Genomic DNA, 16,669 nt, shown 5'->3' with positions numbered 1-16,669 from the left:
ACTTATATCTATTTTGGGACGGTCCAATTCCCCACATAAAATGCATGGTAACTTTAACATTAATAAGCTATCTGGATTTACATAAAAAATGATTTGATATGTTCAAAATAAAATTTTCCAATTTTTTTTTTAGGATGGAGTGTTTAGGTTCTTGGGCAGCCAACCAACTTTCATTCAATTTCTGCACCTATATAAGCTAAATCATAGCAATATTGAACAATTCTATGCAGAGGCTGCACCAAGGCCAAATGAAAAGAGATCTAGATCTCAATCTATGACCAAACAACAAGCGTCCAAATATCATAAAAATACATTCAAAGCATAATGTCAGCGATAAACCGTCATATTCATGATATTGGACGACAATTCGATATTGCGCGTGGGCGGGAGTTGAGAGAAAGTAACAATGTTTTAGATGGAAAACTTAAAAAAAAAACCTACAAGATGGCCTCTCACTACCAACCAGCCACAAAGAAATCATTCCTAAACAGGGCCTAGACAGAATTTCTGACTACGTTTTCGGGGAACCAAGTCAACAATCTCTTGAAAATTCCGAATGGTTACTCTTTGCAATTCAACGTATCAGCAGGGGATTAGAATTCCATGAACAACTAAAAAACATATTTATTTGAACTTCACGGTGATGAAAATAAAAAGGAGTATGTTGTTTTGTCAAATAAAAGAAAGCAGAAAAATTGACAATGAGGAGTTGATGTAAATGTAAACCAAAAGGACATATGATGTACCTTCTGCTGAGGCATTTAATGTCCAGTCGCCTCTTTGAAACTCTACCTCTTAAAGTTAAACCATAAGGCAAAAGTTTTATTTAACAGATGTTCAAAAGGAAGCGTCAAACTCTCCAACAACTGTCGAGGAAATTTGGTAAACTGATGTTCCTATTATAAAAAAAATACCAATTCACGCGGTTCATGGCCGACATTGGTTAAAACGCAAAACTGCAGCAAAACAAACACTACTACATGTACATCCTACGTGCAAGACATAAACGACGCAGGATTCGAGGTTCGACAAATGATGCATATGAGTGGTCATTAAAACACTGGCGTCGGAAGCAAATTGAAAGTGGGGGGGCTAGACTAATCCTCAGAAATATTGAGAAAAAAGTAACATTTCTAACCCAATTTTTTTCCCTCAAAATCATGAAATTCCTAATCCGTAGGAGGGGGAGGGCTAGTATGCTTCTGAATCCAACTTCGCAATCTTTCAAGGTAAATTATTTACGTACATTAATCTTTCCTGCGAAAAAAAGTGGGGGGGCGGGGGGGGGGGGGGGCTGAACCCTTTATCATGCTATGTTTCTAATAGTTAGGTATAACTTGCCCCCCCCCCCCCCCCCCCCAGCCCCCCCCTCCCCGGTTCCGACGCCTATGTTAAAATGAATCATATCGAATTCTGCCTTTCAGCAGTGTGTGTTTAATTTCACTGCTACATGTAAGTACACGTAGATTAATCTACCACATCTCATTCAGTGATCGCTCTCTTTCAGAACTAACATGGCCGTATTTACTTTGAATCTTTTATTGTTGAAAACTAAATTACAAGGAATAAATATTAACATTTATTAGTTTTATACGATATAAAATGGTTTGGAGTAGATTACGCTTTGTAAAACCAATAAATTATATCACATCGTATAAATCTAATATATTAGACTAATTCCTTATAAATTATTTTTCAGCGACAAAGTAAATAATTCATGGCGTCTGAGGGCGACATACCTGAATAATGCCTAGAGGTGACAGGAAAGCCCTGGAGTGTTATGTCGACCGATGTCGATGACAGAGGGGACGTAACACTCGAGGGGTTTTCTGACACCCAGGGACAAATACATGTACTCTGGTATTGTCGCCCGTGATTAAGCAATTTTCGGGACAGGGTAATAAAATTATCTCATTTTTGACATAACAAGAAAAATCATTCAGAAATGTTACAATTTATATAATTAAACATTAAATAAAACATTACAATATACATTTTGTTTACCAGGTTTTCCAACGGAAAAATCCGGTTATTAAAATGGTGAAAATTGCGGTCGGGCGGGCGGGCGGCTGCCAAAAGGGTACCTTCATTGTTCGGATAACTCTTCCTACAGTTTTCAAGATAGGAAATTGTCCTTTTCAGATCAATTGTACATATATTAGAGGTGTGCATATTGCTAGGAATTTGATTTCTGATAATTTATCGAAAAAATACCAGCTTTTGAACTTAGTCATTTTTTGCAAAATATTGCAAATGGGGTACCCTCATTGCACGGATAACTCCTCCTACAGTTATCAAGATAGGAAGTTGTTCTTTTGCAGATCAATTGTACATATATCAGAGGTGTGCATATTGCTAGGTTTTTCATTTCCAATAATTTATCGAAAAATACCAGCTTTTGAACTTAGTCATTTTTTGGCAAAATGTTGCATATAGGGTACTCCATTTCACTGGATACGGGTTGACATGGATTATGGATACAGTTCACATAAAAGAAAACCCGGTTTGCTGTCACATTGACAGCTTTTCACTCATTTCTTATTAGTATATTTAAATTAACCGGTATAAAGGGACACAATCTTTTATTTGCCAGTTATTTTAAAAGGGTAAATATATATATATATATATATATATATATATATATATATATATATATATATATATATATATATATATATATATATATATATATGAAATGGTGTTCACATAATGATATTGAAAAATTCTTACAAAAATTACATAGAGGCAACGATGACATCTGTTAACGTATTTTACATGTAACATACATGTACATTCATGTAATTCAACAAGATTACATATTATGAAATCGAGTTATCATGTATTCGACAAATGACCTAAATATATTATGTTTGTCACGTTATATAGCTCGACCTCATATCGTCAGCAAATTATGTGGGGTCACAATTAGAATTACTTTTCTAAATGTCTAATTGGATAGTCTATCAAGAGCTTTATTCCGAGGGGGCATACTGGACAATTTGATCAATGGATAGTACACAAAATTAAATCCACATTATGTCACTTGCAGTAGGAATTTGTGTAGAACGGAAATTAGCCTTTATTGAAGAACACGCCAATTGAAGGGCGCCTATTTAACGATCGGTTTGACATAATGATCACTCAAATGGACTTAGTTGAAGGCTTCATTATGACTGTATAAGATATTTTATAATCCTTGTCCTTGCGTCATAACGGTCGACTGTCTTAATTACTTAATACTCATAATTTTTTGACATTGCGTCATCTCTTTGACAAGCATGCGGGGAGATGGTTGTATTGTTCACTTACCATATGCAAAAACTCCGTTTTTCTTGAATAAATTTTTTTTTCTTTTTGGATGTCTATAATAAACTCTAACTGTTTGACGTTCAAATATGTAATTAAAACTGCATATCGGGCCGACATACACATGTTAAAAGTAGACTCTCCCTGGCAGACTAAGGATTATACTGTCTCATTTTTCTCTTACATCAATCACTATATTGTAGAAAAACCACAATCTCTATTAATTATCTTATCCGATCTCCGGCTGTCTGGTTAGGACCAGCTGGGAGCAAAATCATGCGTCTCTTAGGTGCCAGGAGACAACAAAGAGTATAATTGGTACATTCATTTATTAAAAAAAATGGACTTAAAACATCATACACACAAAGTTTTGTCAATTTTGTCGCAAAAATTAAGTTTAAAAAATGGTACCATTTGGTTTCTTCATGTATATGTATTGAACAGCCTGTTCATTGATTTTACTTTAAGTATGTCGAGAAAGACAAATGATGATACACTCCCAAATTTATTGCATCTAGCAATTTCTGGTGGCGGGAAAAGTAAACAACCTAAAGTGATAAACAGAAATGATAAACTACGACTGCTAATGAAATCAATTTTATAATAAATTATTTAACAGTCGCAGTTTTGTAACTTCCTGTACTGGAGCAGTCTTAGAACTGTAGCCACGTGGTACTGGTCGATTTCTGCTCCCTGAGACAAATTACATATATATCATAGCTTGTTCTAGCGTGAGAGCGCGCCAACAAATAATCCAAGATTTGCGATCTTAGGAAGAATTGTCCAAAGAAACGTGTACTAATGAACTGAAATGCCGTGACAAATATCAGTTGAACGTTGGAAACTTTCAGCAAAAGAGGCGTAAGAATCTGAGAGGTTACCGATGGAGGCCGACCGTGTTCACACTGTTGGCGACGTGTTATTTGTTTCCTCTCTGTGTGTTTTGTGTGTCTTGTGTGTTGCTGGAAATGTCACAGTCATTCTCACAATTTTGGGAACTCCCAAATTACGATCCGGGAGTTCGTTGTTGCTGTTTAACCTCGGAGTCAGTGACTTGCTGAATGGAACCATCAGAATAACAGTTGTAGCTGACAGTTTCTTCAGAGGTTATAACCATAATCAGGTATCACCATCATTTCGACATCTATCAATTCACATTTCATTAAAATAATACATTGATTCAAACCATCATATTTTTTTGACTGACGCAATCATACTTGTACGACGTTTAATTGTAAACATTAGTATGATTTTTAAAAAAATATATAATGTGATATGAGAGTGTTTATAAATATAGTTCCGATTTCGAACTAACATTCGTTTATATTGCTAAATATGATATTCCATGTAAAGTCAAATTTCAGAAATAAGGATGAATGTTTCAAATGCTGTATATCTTCCCTTCTCTATACTAGCGATAAACAAAAGCTGTATAATTTAGCTGTAATACCGATAAATCGGAAGAGTACTGTCTTTTGTTTTATATATTTAAATATCATTGGTACTTGAAGATTACCAATTTGTTTTTATTTTTTCTCAATCAAGCTTCGTTAATTTATAATCAAAGAAAATTCCTCCAACAAATCCGGAAATCATCTGAATTATTGGATTTTACAATCTTGCGCATGTGCATTACATTCACGCTAAATTACACGAGGCTCTTTATTTTATGTTTCCACAATATCACATTTGCATAGATAAACTTGGAAAATTTAATGATAAAACAAATGCGTGTTAATTTTCATTGGAATTTTTTTTTCTGTTCATCAAAGAAAACACGGGAGATAACTCTAACATGGTGCATTTACTATAAAAAAAAATCCCGAGAGTTTCGAATGTCAACATGGTTTTAAGAAACGTTGTTGAAGAAATGTTGAATTCTGCAATTATAGAATTATACTTTTCGAAGAAGGTATTTACAGCTTCAAAATGGTTTGTTATGAACAATTTGACTGTTATTTTCAGTGCAACTTTTTTAATTTTCTCCAAAATCGTTTTGAAGCGATTCTGAAATGTTTTGCTACATTACGGGTATATGGGAGGCATTTTAACTGTGGTGAAGGCCTTTTCCGAGACACAGATTATTCCAACTCAGCAGAGTGTAGTAAAATTAATAGCATTATTAATATTGTAGGATTGAAGTTTGGCTATGCAAATGTCAACAATATACGGTGTTTCGATGTATCTATTTTGTAAATGCCCGATATCATTTGCAATGTCAACCTGTGCACGCACTGGTCAAAGTCTGGTATATTACATGTATAATTGTAGTAAATATATTTATCTGATGTAGTCTATAAGGGACACTGCATCAATGTACTTAAAAGTTTTTATAATTTCCTGTTGATTCATTTGAGATTATTGTTTAACAGCTGCATTGTGTTTTGTCCAGATTAACGGAGCGTTTTTTCATAAGACATTATCTTATGTAAATGAGGACATAATGCTTTTGTGTTTGTTCAAGAACTTTTTGTACCCTAGACAACAAGAGAATTGCTAATGATAACGGTTTTTAAAAAATTCAATCATAATCATAAAAGGTGATTTGCCAAGGACCGGAACATCACTTACGTCAATGAAAAGTCCTTCCTTTATTGTATAACAATTTAAATATTGCCGACTATATCTGTCCCTCGGATATAATTTTGGAGTTTAAAAGCTTTTATTGCATATGATACCACTTGTTTTGATTAAAATCGATCTAAACCAACTAAAATATTGCCAAGGAATGAAATAAGTTTACCACATTGGATCTATGTCTCAGAGAGAGAGAGAGAAAGAGAGAGAGAGAGAGAGAGAGAGAGAGAGAGAGAGAGATTTCCTAAAAACATTAAACATAAAATTGTGAAGATATTTGAGGGCAAAACACACAGCAATATGAATGTAAACACCAGGCCCTAAAAAAGAATGTATATAACAAATACAAAGCGCTTACACGTGTACTTATGATTCTTTTTCCTTTCTTTTTACAAAGTCTACAAGAGTATATATGCTATATCTATGTTAAATGGGGTTTTTTTTTCAAAAGGGTCGGCATAAAACACAATTTTAGACCAATCCTTTGAAGTTTATCTATTCTACTATATTCAAATAATAGACTCGAATTCTTAGCAATTGATACCGATAAATCGGAGAGTACTGTCTTTTGTTTTATAGATTTTAAACAGTATTGGTACTTAAAGATTACCAATTTGTTTTTATTTTTCTCATTTAAGCTTCGCTCATTATTAGTCAACGAAATTTTCTCAAAAAATTCCGGAAATCAACTTTTCATAACATTTTGAGCAATTTAAAAGAAATTGTAATTAGGATCAATCTAAGAGTTAAAAGGTTAATGTTTCGTTATATGGAGAGCAAATTATATCGTGTTGTTTATCAATTTTTTACTTCTTTAGATCTCCTGTCCTGTGATTGCCATTTTGACGTGCCTGTTTTCTGTGGTGTCCATAGTAACGATCACATGTGTGGCGCTTGACCGATACTTCTCCATCATCCACTGCCTTCGTTACTCCTCCTGGTCACCCGTTAGGACAACGTCTACCTCCATCATCGTCTCTTGGCTCCTCGGCCTGGTAAGCGCTGTCCCCAGCGTCTCTGGACTGTGGGGGACGGTCACCTATGACTCAAGGATGTACATGTGTTATGTCACGTGGAACTCAGCCTTACCGTACTCAATTTTCACGTTTTTGGTGGCATACGTGATTCCAATCGTGACAATGGTGTATGCATATCTTAGAATCATTGCAGTTGCAAGAGCTCACGCAAAAAAGATAACCGATTTGAATTCCCACGTAAACAGGGGGGCCAGTGGCTCCACGGTGCCGCCGCACGGACTCGTTGCTTTCGCCGTCGTGGACCCCGTGCGTCAACTTCCTGTCATGGGTTTCTCAGGTGCACCTAAATCTTTAGTGGATTTTGACCTTCACAGCTTTAATGGAAATAGTCATAGCAACTCGTCCTCAGAGAAAAGTAACTGCAAACAAAAAGCAATGCTAAGACTTCTTGGGCATATAATGGCCTTTGTTATTTGTTGGACACCATTTGTTATTTACGAATTTAAATTTATTTCCCAAAAGAGCGACATTGAGTTTTCATCTCTCTCACTAATGATTACAACATGGTTGCTCTGTCTACATTCAACGTGGAATCCTTTTCTCTACGCGATATTAAATGGAAGATTCCGAAAGTGTGCTCTCAGATTAGCAAAAAGCAAACGAACGTCGGTAACGTGCGTGCGAGATTTGAATAGGTCCAAAATAATCAGCACATTGAGTCATCGGCGACCCCAGGTTACAGCTGAACAAGGTGACACCAAGTCTTCTAAATCCGATACAACTCATCTAACCATGACGGACCACCACAACGTGCAACCAAGGGTACAGAACCTCAACGTTCCCGGATCCCACAAACAACACGTGTGTCCATATCCTGAAGCAAGTTTTTTTAATCGAGCCAACGGTATGCACAGAGAGCACAATTACGCCACCAAAAGAAGTCTTCCAAGCGTCCTGGAAACTCTGCCCTCTGTTGAGTCTTTGGATGAGGGTGTTTTCTTGGATGATGAAATAGTAACAAAAAGAAACAGTCAATGAATCACTAAAAACACAGCGTCCTGATTCCTTTTATAATATCGTTTTAAAATACGAACTGCATCGTATTTTCAAACTTTAAACATTTTTCTATTTCTAGCACACATCCTTGAATTATTTTTTTGTACTGCATGTGTTTGATTGTAACTGTATAAACGTCTAATAAAATGAGTATGAATAAAATTGTTTTATTAATGGCACGGCTGCTTAACTCAATGCATTTTAACTTTTGACGGGAGAGAAATGAAAAAAGTTGTCCTCAGGCATTTTGAAGATGATACATTATGTCCTTCAAGGCAATAAACAGTATTTTTACATAATTGATTCCCTCACTCCAAATGATGTGAACCGTGAAAATCAACGGTCGAGCTGTGTTACGTAGAATAAAGCATTGCGGTTTATATCACGTAATGTTAATGTTTTAATTAAAAAAAAAACTTCAAGACAATCTGTGTTATTTGCGTTGAATTACCTGGTTGTCACTTCGTTTAACGCCGATAAACCCGAAGTCCCACGAAGATAAAAATATTTGAATTGCGACGCAGAGATAACGAACTGCTGTCAATATGGCGCAGATTGATAACTGACTGTAGAGCAATGGCCGCCCTATACACAGGCGTGTGTTTGTGCCTGACCGGAGTATTAGTTCAAGTAAAAGGTAAATCGTGCAAAGTTCAGATGTTCAAATATCTTCATGTTTGAATTTAAGTAGCAAAACTTTCAAATGCTCATTTATAAACTTTGCTACTTACATCTAGCAACCACAGAGCAACTTACATGTCATTTATTTTGTGTTCAGGACAAGTTCTTTATGACTACAGTAGCGGTACTGAGGTCACCCTTCAAACCCGATCTGTAGCGGTGTCTGTTCCCGGGGGTCAGAAGTTCCCCTTTTTTGGACAATTCTACGACACATTCTACGTAAAATATATTCTCGTATAGGACACCTTTATGAGTCATTAATCTTTGCAATATATCAATCTTTTTGAAAACAGTTGAAAAAAATATAACTCGAGGGTTATGTTGAATAGTTTCATTCTAAAAACAAAGCTTGTATTCATTCAGTAAGTGCACATTTATCTCCATTTTAAGGTTTCCAAAGATGGAGTGATAGGATTTAATCCTGAAACCAGACATATCGCTGGAAAAATCTACTCTTTTGACAGAGAAAAATATTTCAATGAATTAGAAGATTATCCCTTTATTGCCCCGTTCCTTTACGGCGGGGCTCCTTTGCAGTCTCTTTTTTCCACCGGAAATAAGATTTATGGAGGGAAAATATTTCACCAATTGCTATCTAATGCTAACGGTGGGTCACGTGACCTTCAGCAGATAGGCAGCTTCATCAACGATGCCTTTATTGGTGTGTACAATTTTACGCCATCTTATGGACTCCTTGTCACGTGGAAGAATGTTACAGACGAATATCAACTTAACATAGCCAGGTGTGACGATGACACAAGACCATGCAAGGTAGGAATGATCGGTAGACTATAAAAGAGATACTTACTAGTATATGTTGTACTAAAGTAAGGTTTCCAAGTACAGGTCCACATCAACAATAAGAGGGAATTTGTCATATTTATAGCAAAGTGAATATAAAAAGGTTTATTCCTCATGGATAATATGAGAAAAAACTAAAGTATTTATAGTATATTATTTTCAAAGAAGTTTGTTGGTTATTAAGAAGTGTTAGAGTTACATGTATTGTGAAAATAATTTAGCTTTGATAATACAAGATAAAAATAATTACAAGAGTACGTTGCACTTTATTTTACGATGGAAAGTTTTTCTCAAAATAAGCTAAAGTTTCATTTTATGTGCGTTTAGTGGTTTATGTGCTAAACCAATTTCCATAAGCTAGTCTAGAGAGGGTGGTGTTCTTTTGAAATACAGTAAACGTTGGTAGTAGGAATGTTGCAATAGGGCCGATAATCTGCGGTGGGACTGCAGCACTCAATCGCCTATGTGGCATGTACCACTTTAGCTGACCAAACCAATCCTGCATACATTTTTAGGGAATGATAGGAAGGTTTATCAATGGTGTTTTGTGTATGACAAAATCAAGACTCTGCTTTAAATTTGGTTGCGTTTTTTTGGGCAGAAAAACACATTTCAAGCGGTTTTAGTGACGGATGGAATCGACAGTTTTGCTCTATTCAATTACGAACAGACCGCAATACAGACCAATCCCTCATACCAGGTAAGTTAAGTCTTATTAGCTAATTCGACTAATTAATCTGTCATGTCTTTAAAAGTAAACACTTGATATAAACACTTGTTTGATTCAGGCTGGGTTCAACGCTGGGTATGGAAGGGGGTGGGCCGAGGCTATGCCAAGCTCTAAACTCCAAAACGCAGCCAACTTGCAAGGGAGCAACATTACCGGACGCTACCTGTACAAAATTGACAAAGAGCGGATCGTAACGGGTGGATGTAATGGCGATAGAACAATTAGTCCAAATGGTGAGAGATAGAGAAATAAAGATAGAGAAAAACCGTGTTAGTGGAAACAAATGGAGCAAATACAACCTTGTAACTATTATCCTTTTCCTCACCAATTTTTTTTTATCTTTAAAGGTCATTTGCAAGTGACCCCTGGGTTTGCTGGAATGCTCGGCGGAGAAATGCTTGAGGTGTCCGGGCCATGTTTGGAACCAAGGGACCGGATATTCTTACGCTTTGGTACAGAAAGTGCATACTCCCAGTGCATCATGGTTAACAGTATGAAAGCACGATGTCCAGTACCGATGTTGTTGGAAAGAGGAGAGGTCAAGGTGTCCATGTCATTCGACGAAAAGGCGAATTTTCACTACGATGCCAATATGTTAATCGGTACGTTAAAGTTTAAATGCACTCCAGCATGTTCATTTGTCGTCATTTAAATTCATTGCATGTTGCACAGTTTTGTCTTGATAACAGTTCATCCGAGCAGAATGCCAGGATCCACTAAAGTGAAGCTCCATGACAACGGGCCGGGCCGTCGGTGGAACGAGACGACGGCTAGCGTCCTGACGCTGAGCTGGAACCCAGACCTCTTGTCCACTGATCCACAGGCTCAAGTAGATATTAACTTTGTGGGCTTCATTGAAAACACAAAGACGTATCAGGTAAAAATTACATTTTTGGTATTCATATCAAAATACATGTATAAAAGATACAATTTATATAGTATATGTGTAGTCTTCATGAATGAAATGTTACAGGCTGGATGGAACAAACGCATCACCTTGAACCAGCGGACTGTTCGTGTGGGTGAGAAATCGTACTCGTTTAATGCATCTGAGGTTTTCTGCGATGACGAATGCTTTGATTATGAAGTTGGCGTGGTAGAAGTAAGCCTAACAGATGTCTCAAAGGCCGCGCAGAGAAGGTTAGATACATGTCCAGGATACACGATTTATATCATGCTCTTTGTTAGAAAAATAAAATACTAGTACTTTGTCTAGTATTTTATCAAAAGATTTGGTAAAGTTATAAAAAAAAGTTGAAAACTTTTTCTGCCATTAAATTGTGTCTGCCTGCTGTATTGCAAAATTACTTCATGAATTGTTTTCAAAAACCACCTTATCGTGAACAGTTTGTTACATACATTTGAGAATTTGCATACATGTACGTGACCAATATTCACATATTTATGAAATTGAAATACACTACCCAGGAATACCTTTTCCATTAATCGTGTGTGAAGCAACGATCTTGCTGTGTTTTTACAGAGTACTGCTCAGTGCAGTAGTGCCCATGGGCTGGATCGTGAACTCAAAGATGTTGGGGAAGTATGGCAGCAACTGGCAGCACGCTATGTGTGTGGCGTGGTACGAGAAGGACAGACAAGACATGCGGTGGATGGAGCGACTGGAGTACTGTCCCTGTAACCTACAGCAGGCGCTGTCAGACTTCGGCAGGTGGCAGACAGACGTCGGATGTAACCTGTACAGTGATAGTCCTACCAAATGCAGATTCCATTTGGGTGCAGTGCATTGTGTCCGCGCAGTCCAACCATCACGGTAAGATTTTTCAATATTATACTTTTTTTACCCTCCTACACAAAATTCTTTATCAATATATCTTTACTGTTTAATTTTCTTAGATGTTTTAAAGTAATAGAATCTTTAGGTACATTATTTGGAGGTTCATTTTTATTTATTTAGATTTTCTTTTCTTAAACAAAGAAATATATGAATCATCAGACAGGCTAAATTTTAACCATTCATTTTCACGCAAATTAAAGCTCAGAGGACTTATTCGAAATAATTTGACAAGAAAAACTTTAATTGTAAGACCACGACTGACCGTAAGGCATTGTGTTAACAGGTCCCCGGATGACGCTGGAAATCAGTGTTGTTATGGTCATGATGGGCAACTTCGATTTGCCGCCGATACATTCCAAGGTAGTACTCCCGACAGAAGCCATGACTGGGGGGCCGCACCCTATGTCAAGCCGGGCCTGGTCCCCTCCCTGTCCCACTGGCTCCAGGATGTGGTCACGTTCTACTACTGTTGTCTGTGGACAGACTATCAGGACTGTGATTACTACATGGACCAACGTGGAACAAGAGACTGCTCGGGCTATTCTCCACCGAAACAAGGTATGGCGGTCATAAATCGACTTTTCAATTTTAAAAAAAATCATTAAAGCTATTTTTGGTCTTCATGAATTACATGAAACTCGAGTCTGCGAGATGTAATTACTGCGTACAGTTACATATTCAAAATCTGTTTAAACATAGGGGAAAATTGACATGACAAGTTCACTTTCTCTTACAGCGATGGTTTTCGGACAGTCTAACGTCGTGACATTTGAAGGTCAGAGGTACCACATTTGTGGGGAAGGAGACTTTGTTCTCTTAAATTCATCAAGCGTTAAAATCGTCGGACGATTCCAGAAGTCTCCGTTTCATTGTTAGTGTTTCATTCCATGCTCTTATACTAATCGTTGATTGGAAATATTACTATGTAAGCTGAATTATTTTAAGTAAAATTAAAATGAGCATGCCCATGTTATTTCTGTTGTAGCTCAGTACAATAAGTCTGTCATTCTTACTGCCGTGGGCATTCAAATAAGACAGGAAGTTGTCGAAATCAAACTGAAAGGACCAGAAGTGGATAGAAGCACTAGAACATTAGACGTTGTAGTGAATGGAGAATTCCATTACTTTGATAAAGGACCTCGGCGATGGAAGGACTTTGAAGGTATGCAAAGTTCTATCACTTAATTTTAGTAATACAATCTACATCGAATAATTTTGTTTAATCTCATTCTTACTTTTTTTTTTCTATTTAATTAGAGTCCGCAGTTGTTAACAGTGATGATCGCGCTAATACTAAAGAATCCAACTTCACAGTAATCGTAAAAAATGGCGTAGGAATACAAGTAGCTGAAGAGAACGACATGCTCAGCCTTATAGTCATGATTCCTCCACATGTAAGAAGCTGGAGTAATTTTAGAACCATTTTAACAAGACCTTGGACTTTCAGTAGGGCGTAGCTATCTATTCCTTGTGTCAAAACATGTTAAAAATGACATGGTTTCAAGCGAAATATGTATCAATTGCGTAGTCTTATCTCAAAAGCCAGACAAATCTTGTTGATTTCAAAAGCCATGGCTGAGTGGCTAGCAATGAAATAGACAGGCCTACGTCACATTGCTGCTTGACGGAACTACCCAAAGTCCAAGCTCTTGTTAAATTGATTCTTATTCACTGGGAATGAATTGATTTACTAGTCTGTCTCTATTTAGAAAGAGGTTAATTAGTGAAAAGCGACTAATCAAAATCAGATGAAAGATGGTTTAAAAACTCTGTTCATTTTGACTTGTAGTTCATGAGCTCTGGCTTGCTTGGTTCATGGAATAATAACTCGGCCGATGATCTGTCTCCGGCGAATGGGGGAGCTCCACTCGTGAATTCTCAGCCCAAGCAGGTGTACGAACAAGTTGTTTATAGCTGTACGTATTTCAAAAAAAATATTTTTTATACTTCAAACGCGCCACAGTTACAATGAGCTAATAATTATATTTATACGCAACTCCTACTCACATTTATATAATATACAAGTATCTAATTAAACTATGTTTAAGAGGAGTTTTTTTTTTGCAAGTAAAGAAAACTTGAATTGGTTCATTTTGTCTACAGGGGCAATTGACAGGAAGAGTTCTTTTATTCTCCCCTTCCCAATCTATGCCAAGAACAACTCGGTGCTGTGTGGCACGGTGCCTGGTCCCCAGCCCTCATGTCGGTCAGACTCAGCCTGTGACTACGACCTGTGGAGCACGGGGAACGCCTCCCTGGCTCAGAGAACTCTACAGTTCTCTCAGAGATACCAGGAATTGAAGAATGAATTGAAACCAGGTACGTTTATTTGAATATTTATCTTTGAACAATGCATGAAAATGGTGTACACAACTTGTTTGTCATAACCTATAAAAGGGTAAGCTAAGTATGCATTGTCTTCCCTATTGTGACAAATGTAGTAGAAACCGACACAAGTACTCTGTTTGAGTGACTTGGTTTTATTAGATAATTTTACTCTTTTCAAAACATTTTTATGATAAATGGCCAGTGATGAACTAGCTATTTACACTTTATTCTGCCTCTTTTAGTACGTTCTTGTGGTCTGTTGGATGTTCCTCGGAGTATAAAGGACAACTACAACTACAGTCTCGGTAGTACAGTAACGGTCCAGAGTTGTAGAATTGGTCATGTGACCGGAAAGACGCACTACACTTGTACTGATAAAGGTGACGGTGTCCAGGAGTGGTCTCCCCCTGTCACAGCGTCCTGTCAAGGTATGTCGCTATAGCCCAGTATAATAATGGCGCTTACTTTTTCATATAACAAACCACAGTTGAGATTTAATACTATTAACAAGTTCTGTCTATAAGAGAACTTAATGAACATTTGATGTTTAATCATTCTGGTCTGCATTACTAAACTTCGTTCATTCAATTTGTACTTGATACAACAACAAAAACTATATAATTATTATAATTGTATCGAATATAGTACATGTGTAATTCTTAACAAAAGGCTTAATTTTTGAAATCAAAGATTTGCTAACTTTTATCAAAGAAGTCGGAATAATGATAGTAGATTACATTAATTACTTTAATTATATAGAATTTTGTATTTCAAATATTGATTTAATAACTGCCTCTTTGTTCTTTGCTTTTGGTGCAGATTAAGTTGTTTTCATTTTGGCATCATCATTTGTCCATGCTTTTAGTTTTCATTTGTTGTGGACTGTTATGTGTGTGTATGTGTTTGTATTTTTTGGTCAATTATCATTCCATAAAAAAATCAAATCAAATAGAAATGAATATTAAACGTGAGTATTCTTTTTTTTTTTTAATTTAAAACAAACTATTTTAGCGATTAACAAACGGTGAAATGATTTAATTTTGGATAATGATTATATTTTCATACGAAATTAATGGGGTTTTTTAATTTGTTGACGTCAGTTGCTTCGTCAGAGAAGAGTTTGGAGGATGGGGCTATAGCAGGGATCGTTATAGCAGTGGTTCTGATTCTGCTGGTCGTGATTGTCCTGACAATTGTCTGCTTCCGGCGTCGGGAGAAGTCTAAAAACGCCAAATCACCAGATAGGTAAATTTTGAGGGGTTTTCCCCATAAAACTGTCACGTAAATGGTCTCTTATTTGATAAAATTTTTATTCATAAGTAGCAAAGGTTTGATGACCATTCATATCATCTGATATTTTTTTTTTTGGATTTTTTTATAGCTCAACGTCGCATAGGTAAGAAATGTTCGGTATTGACAAATTAAATATAGCATTAAATTAAACATGCCTGAAGATTTATCATTAAATTGTCAACAGCTTTAAATCTTAAATAATCACAGTGGTTTTTATTTCTAAATCTAATAGCAAAAATCCTTTACAAAGTGAGCCCTATCAGTCCCGGTATGAAACATCCCTTCCGCCAGGAGGACAGAAATACAAAACGGAAGCTAGTGTGTGAGAGAAATGTTATAGCATGGACACAAACATAGACTTTTACCTCTTTCCTTTATGTGTAATGAAGGAAATATTCAGGAACAAAACTCAAGGCTACAACGGGAAGCTGATATGGTTTGCTTTAGTCTGATCTGTTGTGATCACTTGTTAATGCTAAATATGTGTATATAAAACTTGAACAAAAGAGAATATATAATAAATGAATTATAATCTTGTGTGAATGAAAGCCAAGAGAATGACAGAAGACTAGGCAGTGTTTCACGTAGCCGTCATTAGTTGAACATGCTAAGCATGATTTACAACTACGCCCATTTCAAAGTTCTTAGCATCCAAAGGTTTGATAGTTCAGACTGGGAACGATTATTTTTTACGTACAATTTTCTTGATATGTACATTTTCTATTTTGTATGTATAATTATTCATGTATGCTTTTATTTTTACACAATTGATGACTTTTTTGTAGAGATGTAGTACTCCTTTATATTTAAATTAATTAATTGATTGGAGCCATCAAGGACTTTATCATAGAAAAATGATAATTATGAACTTTTCTTTATCCATGTTATATGAAATGCAATGTACGTTTTTTTTTACTATTATGAATAATAAACTGTACACATGTAATAAAAATAATTATGTTCATTTACTTATTGTTTGTGTAAATCATATATATTTAATCGAATAAAGGTTTAACCTTTTTATAGGTTTGTCCGAACAGGGTTTTTTGTGCGTGCTTAACATTTCAGTCATTCCAGTAGAACTTTAACACAATAAGGCAATAAATACTGCAAATACAAATT

The 16,669-nt window shown here is 36.1% G+C and overlaps 2 protein-coding genes across 2 annotated transcripts; both read left to right on the top strand.

Moving 5' to 3' along the window:
* Positions 1-3,765: 3,765 nt before the first annotated feature.
* On the top strand, positions 3,766-8,334 carry LOC128193103 (5-hydroxytryptamine receptor 1D-like). The gene is made up of 2 exons (XM_052866356.1): positions 3,766-4,429; positions 6,702-8,334. Exons 1-2 carry the CDS (start codon positions 4,190-4,192, stop codon positions 7,896-7,898), a joined length of 1,437 nt encoding a protein of 478 aa, XP_052722316.1. The 5' UTR covers positions 3,766-4,189; the 3' UTR covers positions 7,899-8,334.
* Positions 8,335-8,406: 72 nt separating this feature from the next.
* LOC128193101 (sushi domain-containing protein 2-like) lies at positions 8,407-16,044 on the top strand. Its single transcript, XM_052866354.1, has 19 exons — positions 8,407-8,553; positions 8,695-8,816; positions 8,988-9,368; positions 10,000-10,098; positions 10,187-10,361; positions 10,476-10,730; positions 10,818-11,005; positions 11,102-11,268; positions 11,612-11,902; positions 12,210-12,484; positions 12,663-12,797; positions 12,912-13,088; positions 13,184-13,320; positions 13,716-13,842; positions 14,030-14,245; positions 14,497-14,682; positions 15,355-15,499; positions 15,636-15,650; positions 15,780-16,044. The coding sequence occupies exons 1-19, from the start codon at positions 8,493-8,495 to the stop codon at positions 15,871-15,873; spliced, it is 3,246 nt and encodes a 1,081-aa protein (XP_052722314.1). The 5' UTR covers positions 8,407-8,492; the 3' UTR covers positions 15,874-16,044.
* Positions 16,045-16,669: the final 625 nt, after the last annotated feature.

Source organism: Crassostrea angulata, chromosome 7 (assembly GCF_025612915.1).
Source record: "Crassostrea angulata isolate pt1a10 chromosome 7, ASM2561291v2, whole genome shotgun sequence".
NCBI lineage: Eukaryota > Metazoa > Mollusca > Bivalvia > Ostreida > Ostreidae > Magallana > Magallana angulata.
This window is presented reverse-complemented; position numbering and strand designations above follow the sequence as displayed.

What these genes read in the sequence shown, in the direction of transcription:
- LOC128193103 (XM_052866356.1), top strand. Translation starts at nt 4,190, where the DNA reads ATGGAGGCCGACCGTGTTCACACTGTTGGCGACGTGTTATTTGTTTCC. An exon ending in GAGGTTATAACCATAATCAG is followed by an intron (nt 4,430 to 6,701) that starts GTATCACCATCA and finishes TTACTTCTTTAG; the next exon opens with ATCTCCTGTCCTGTGATTGC.
- LOC128193101 (XM_052866354.1), top strand. Translation starts at nt 8,493, where the DNA reads ATGGCCGCCCTATACACAGGCGTGTGTTTGTGCCTGACCGGAGTATTA. An exon ending in ATGACACAAGACCATGCAAG is followed by an intron (nt 9,369 to 9,999) that starts GTAGGAATGATC and finishes TTTTTTGGGCAG; the next exon opens with AAAAACACATTTCAAGCGGT. An exon ending in CGATGCCAATATGTTAATCG is followed by an intron (nt 10,731 to 10,817) that starts GTACGTTAAAGT and finishes TCTTGATAACAG; the next exon opens with TTCATCCGAGCAGAATGCCA.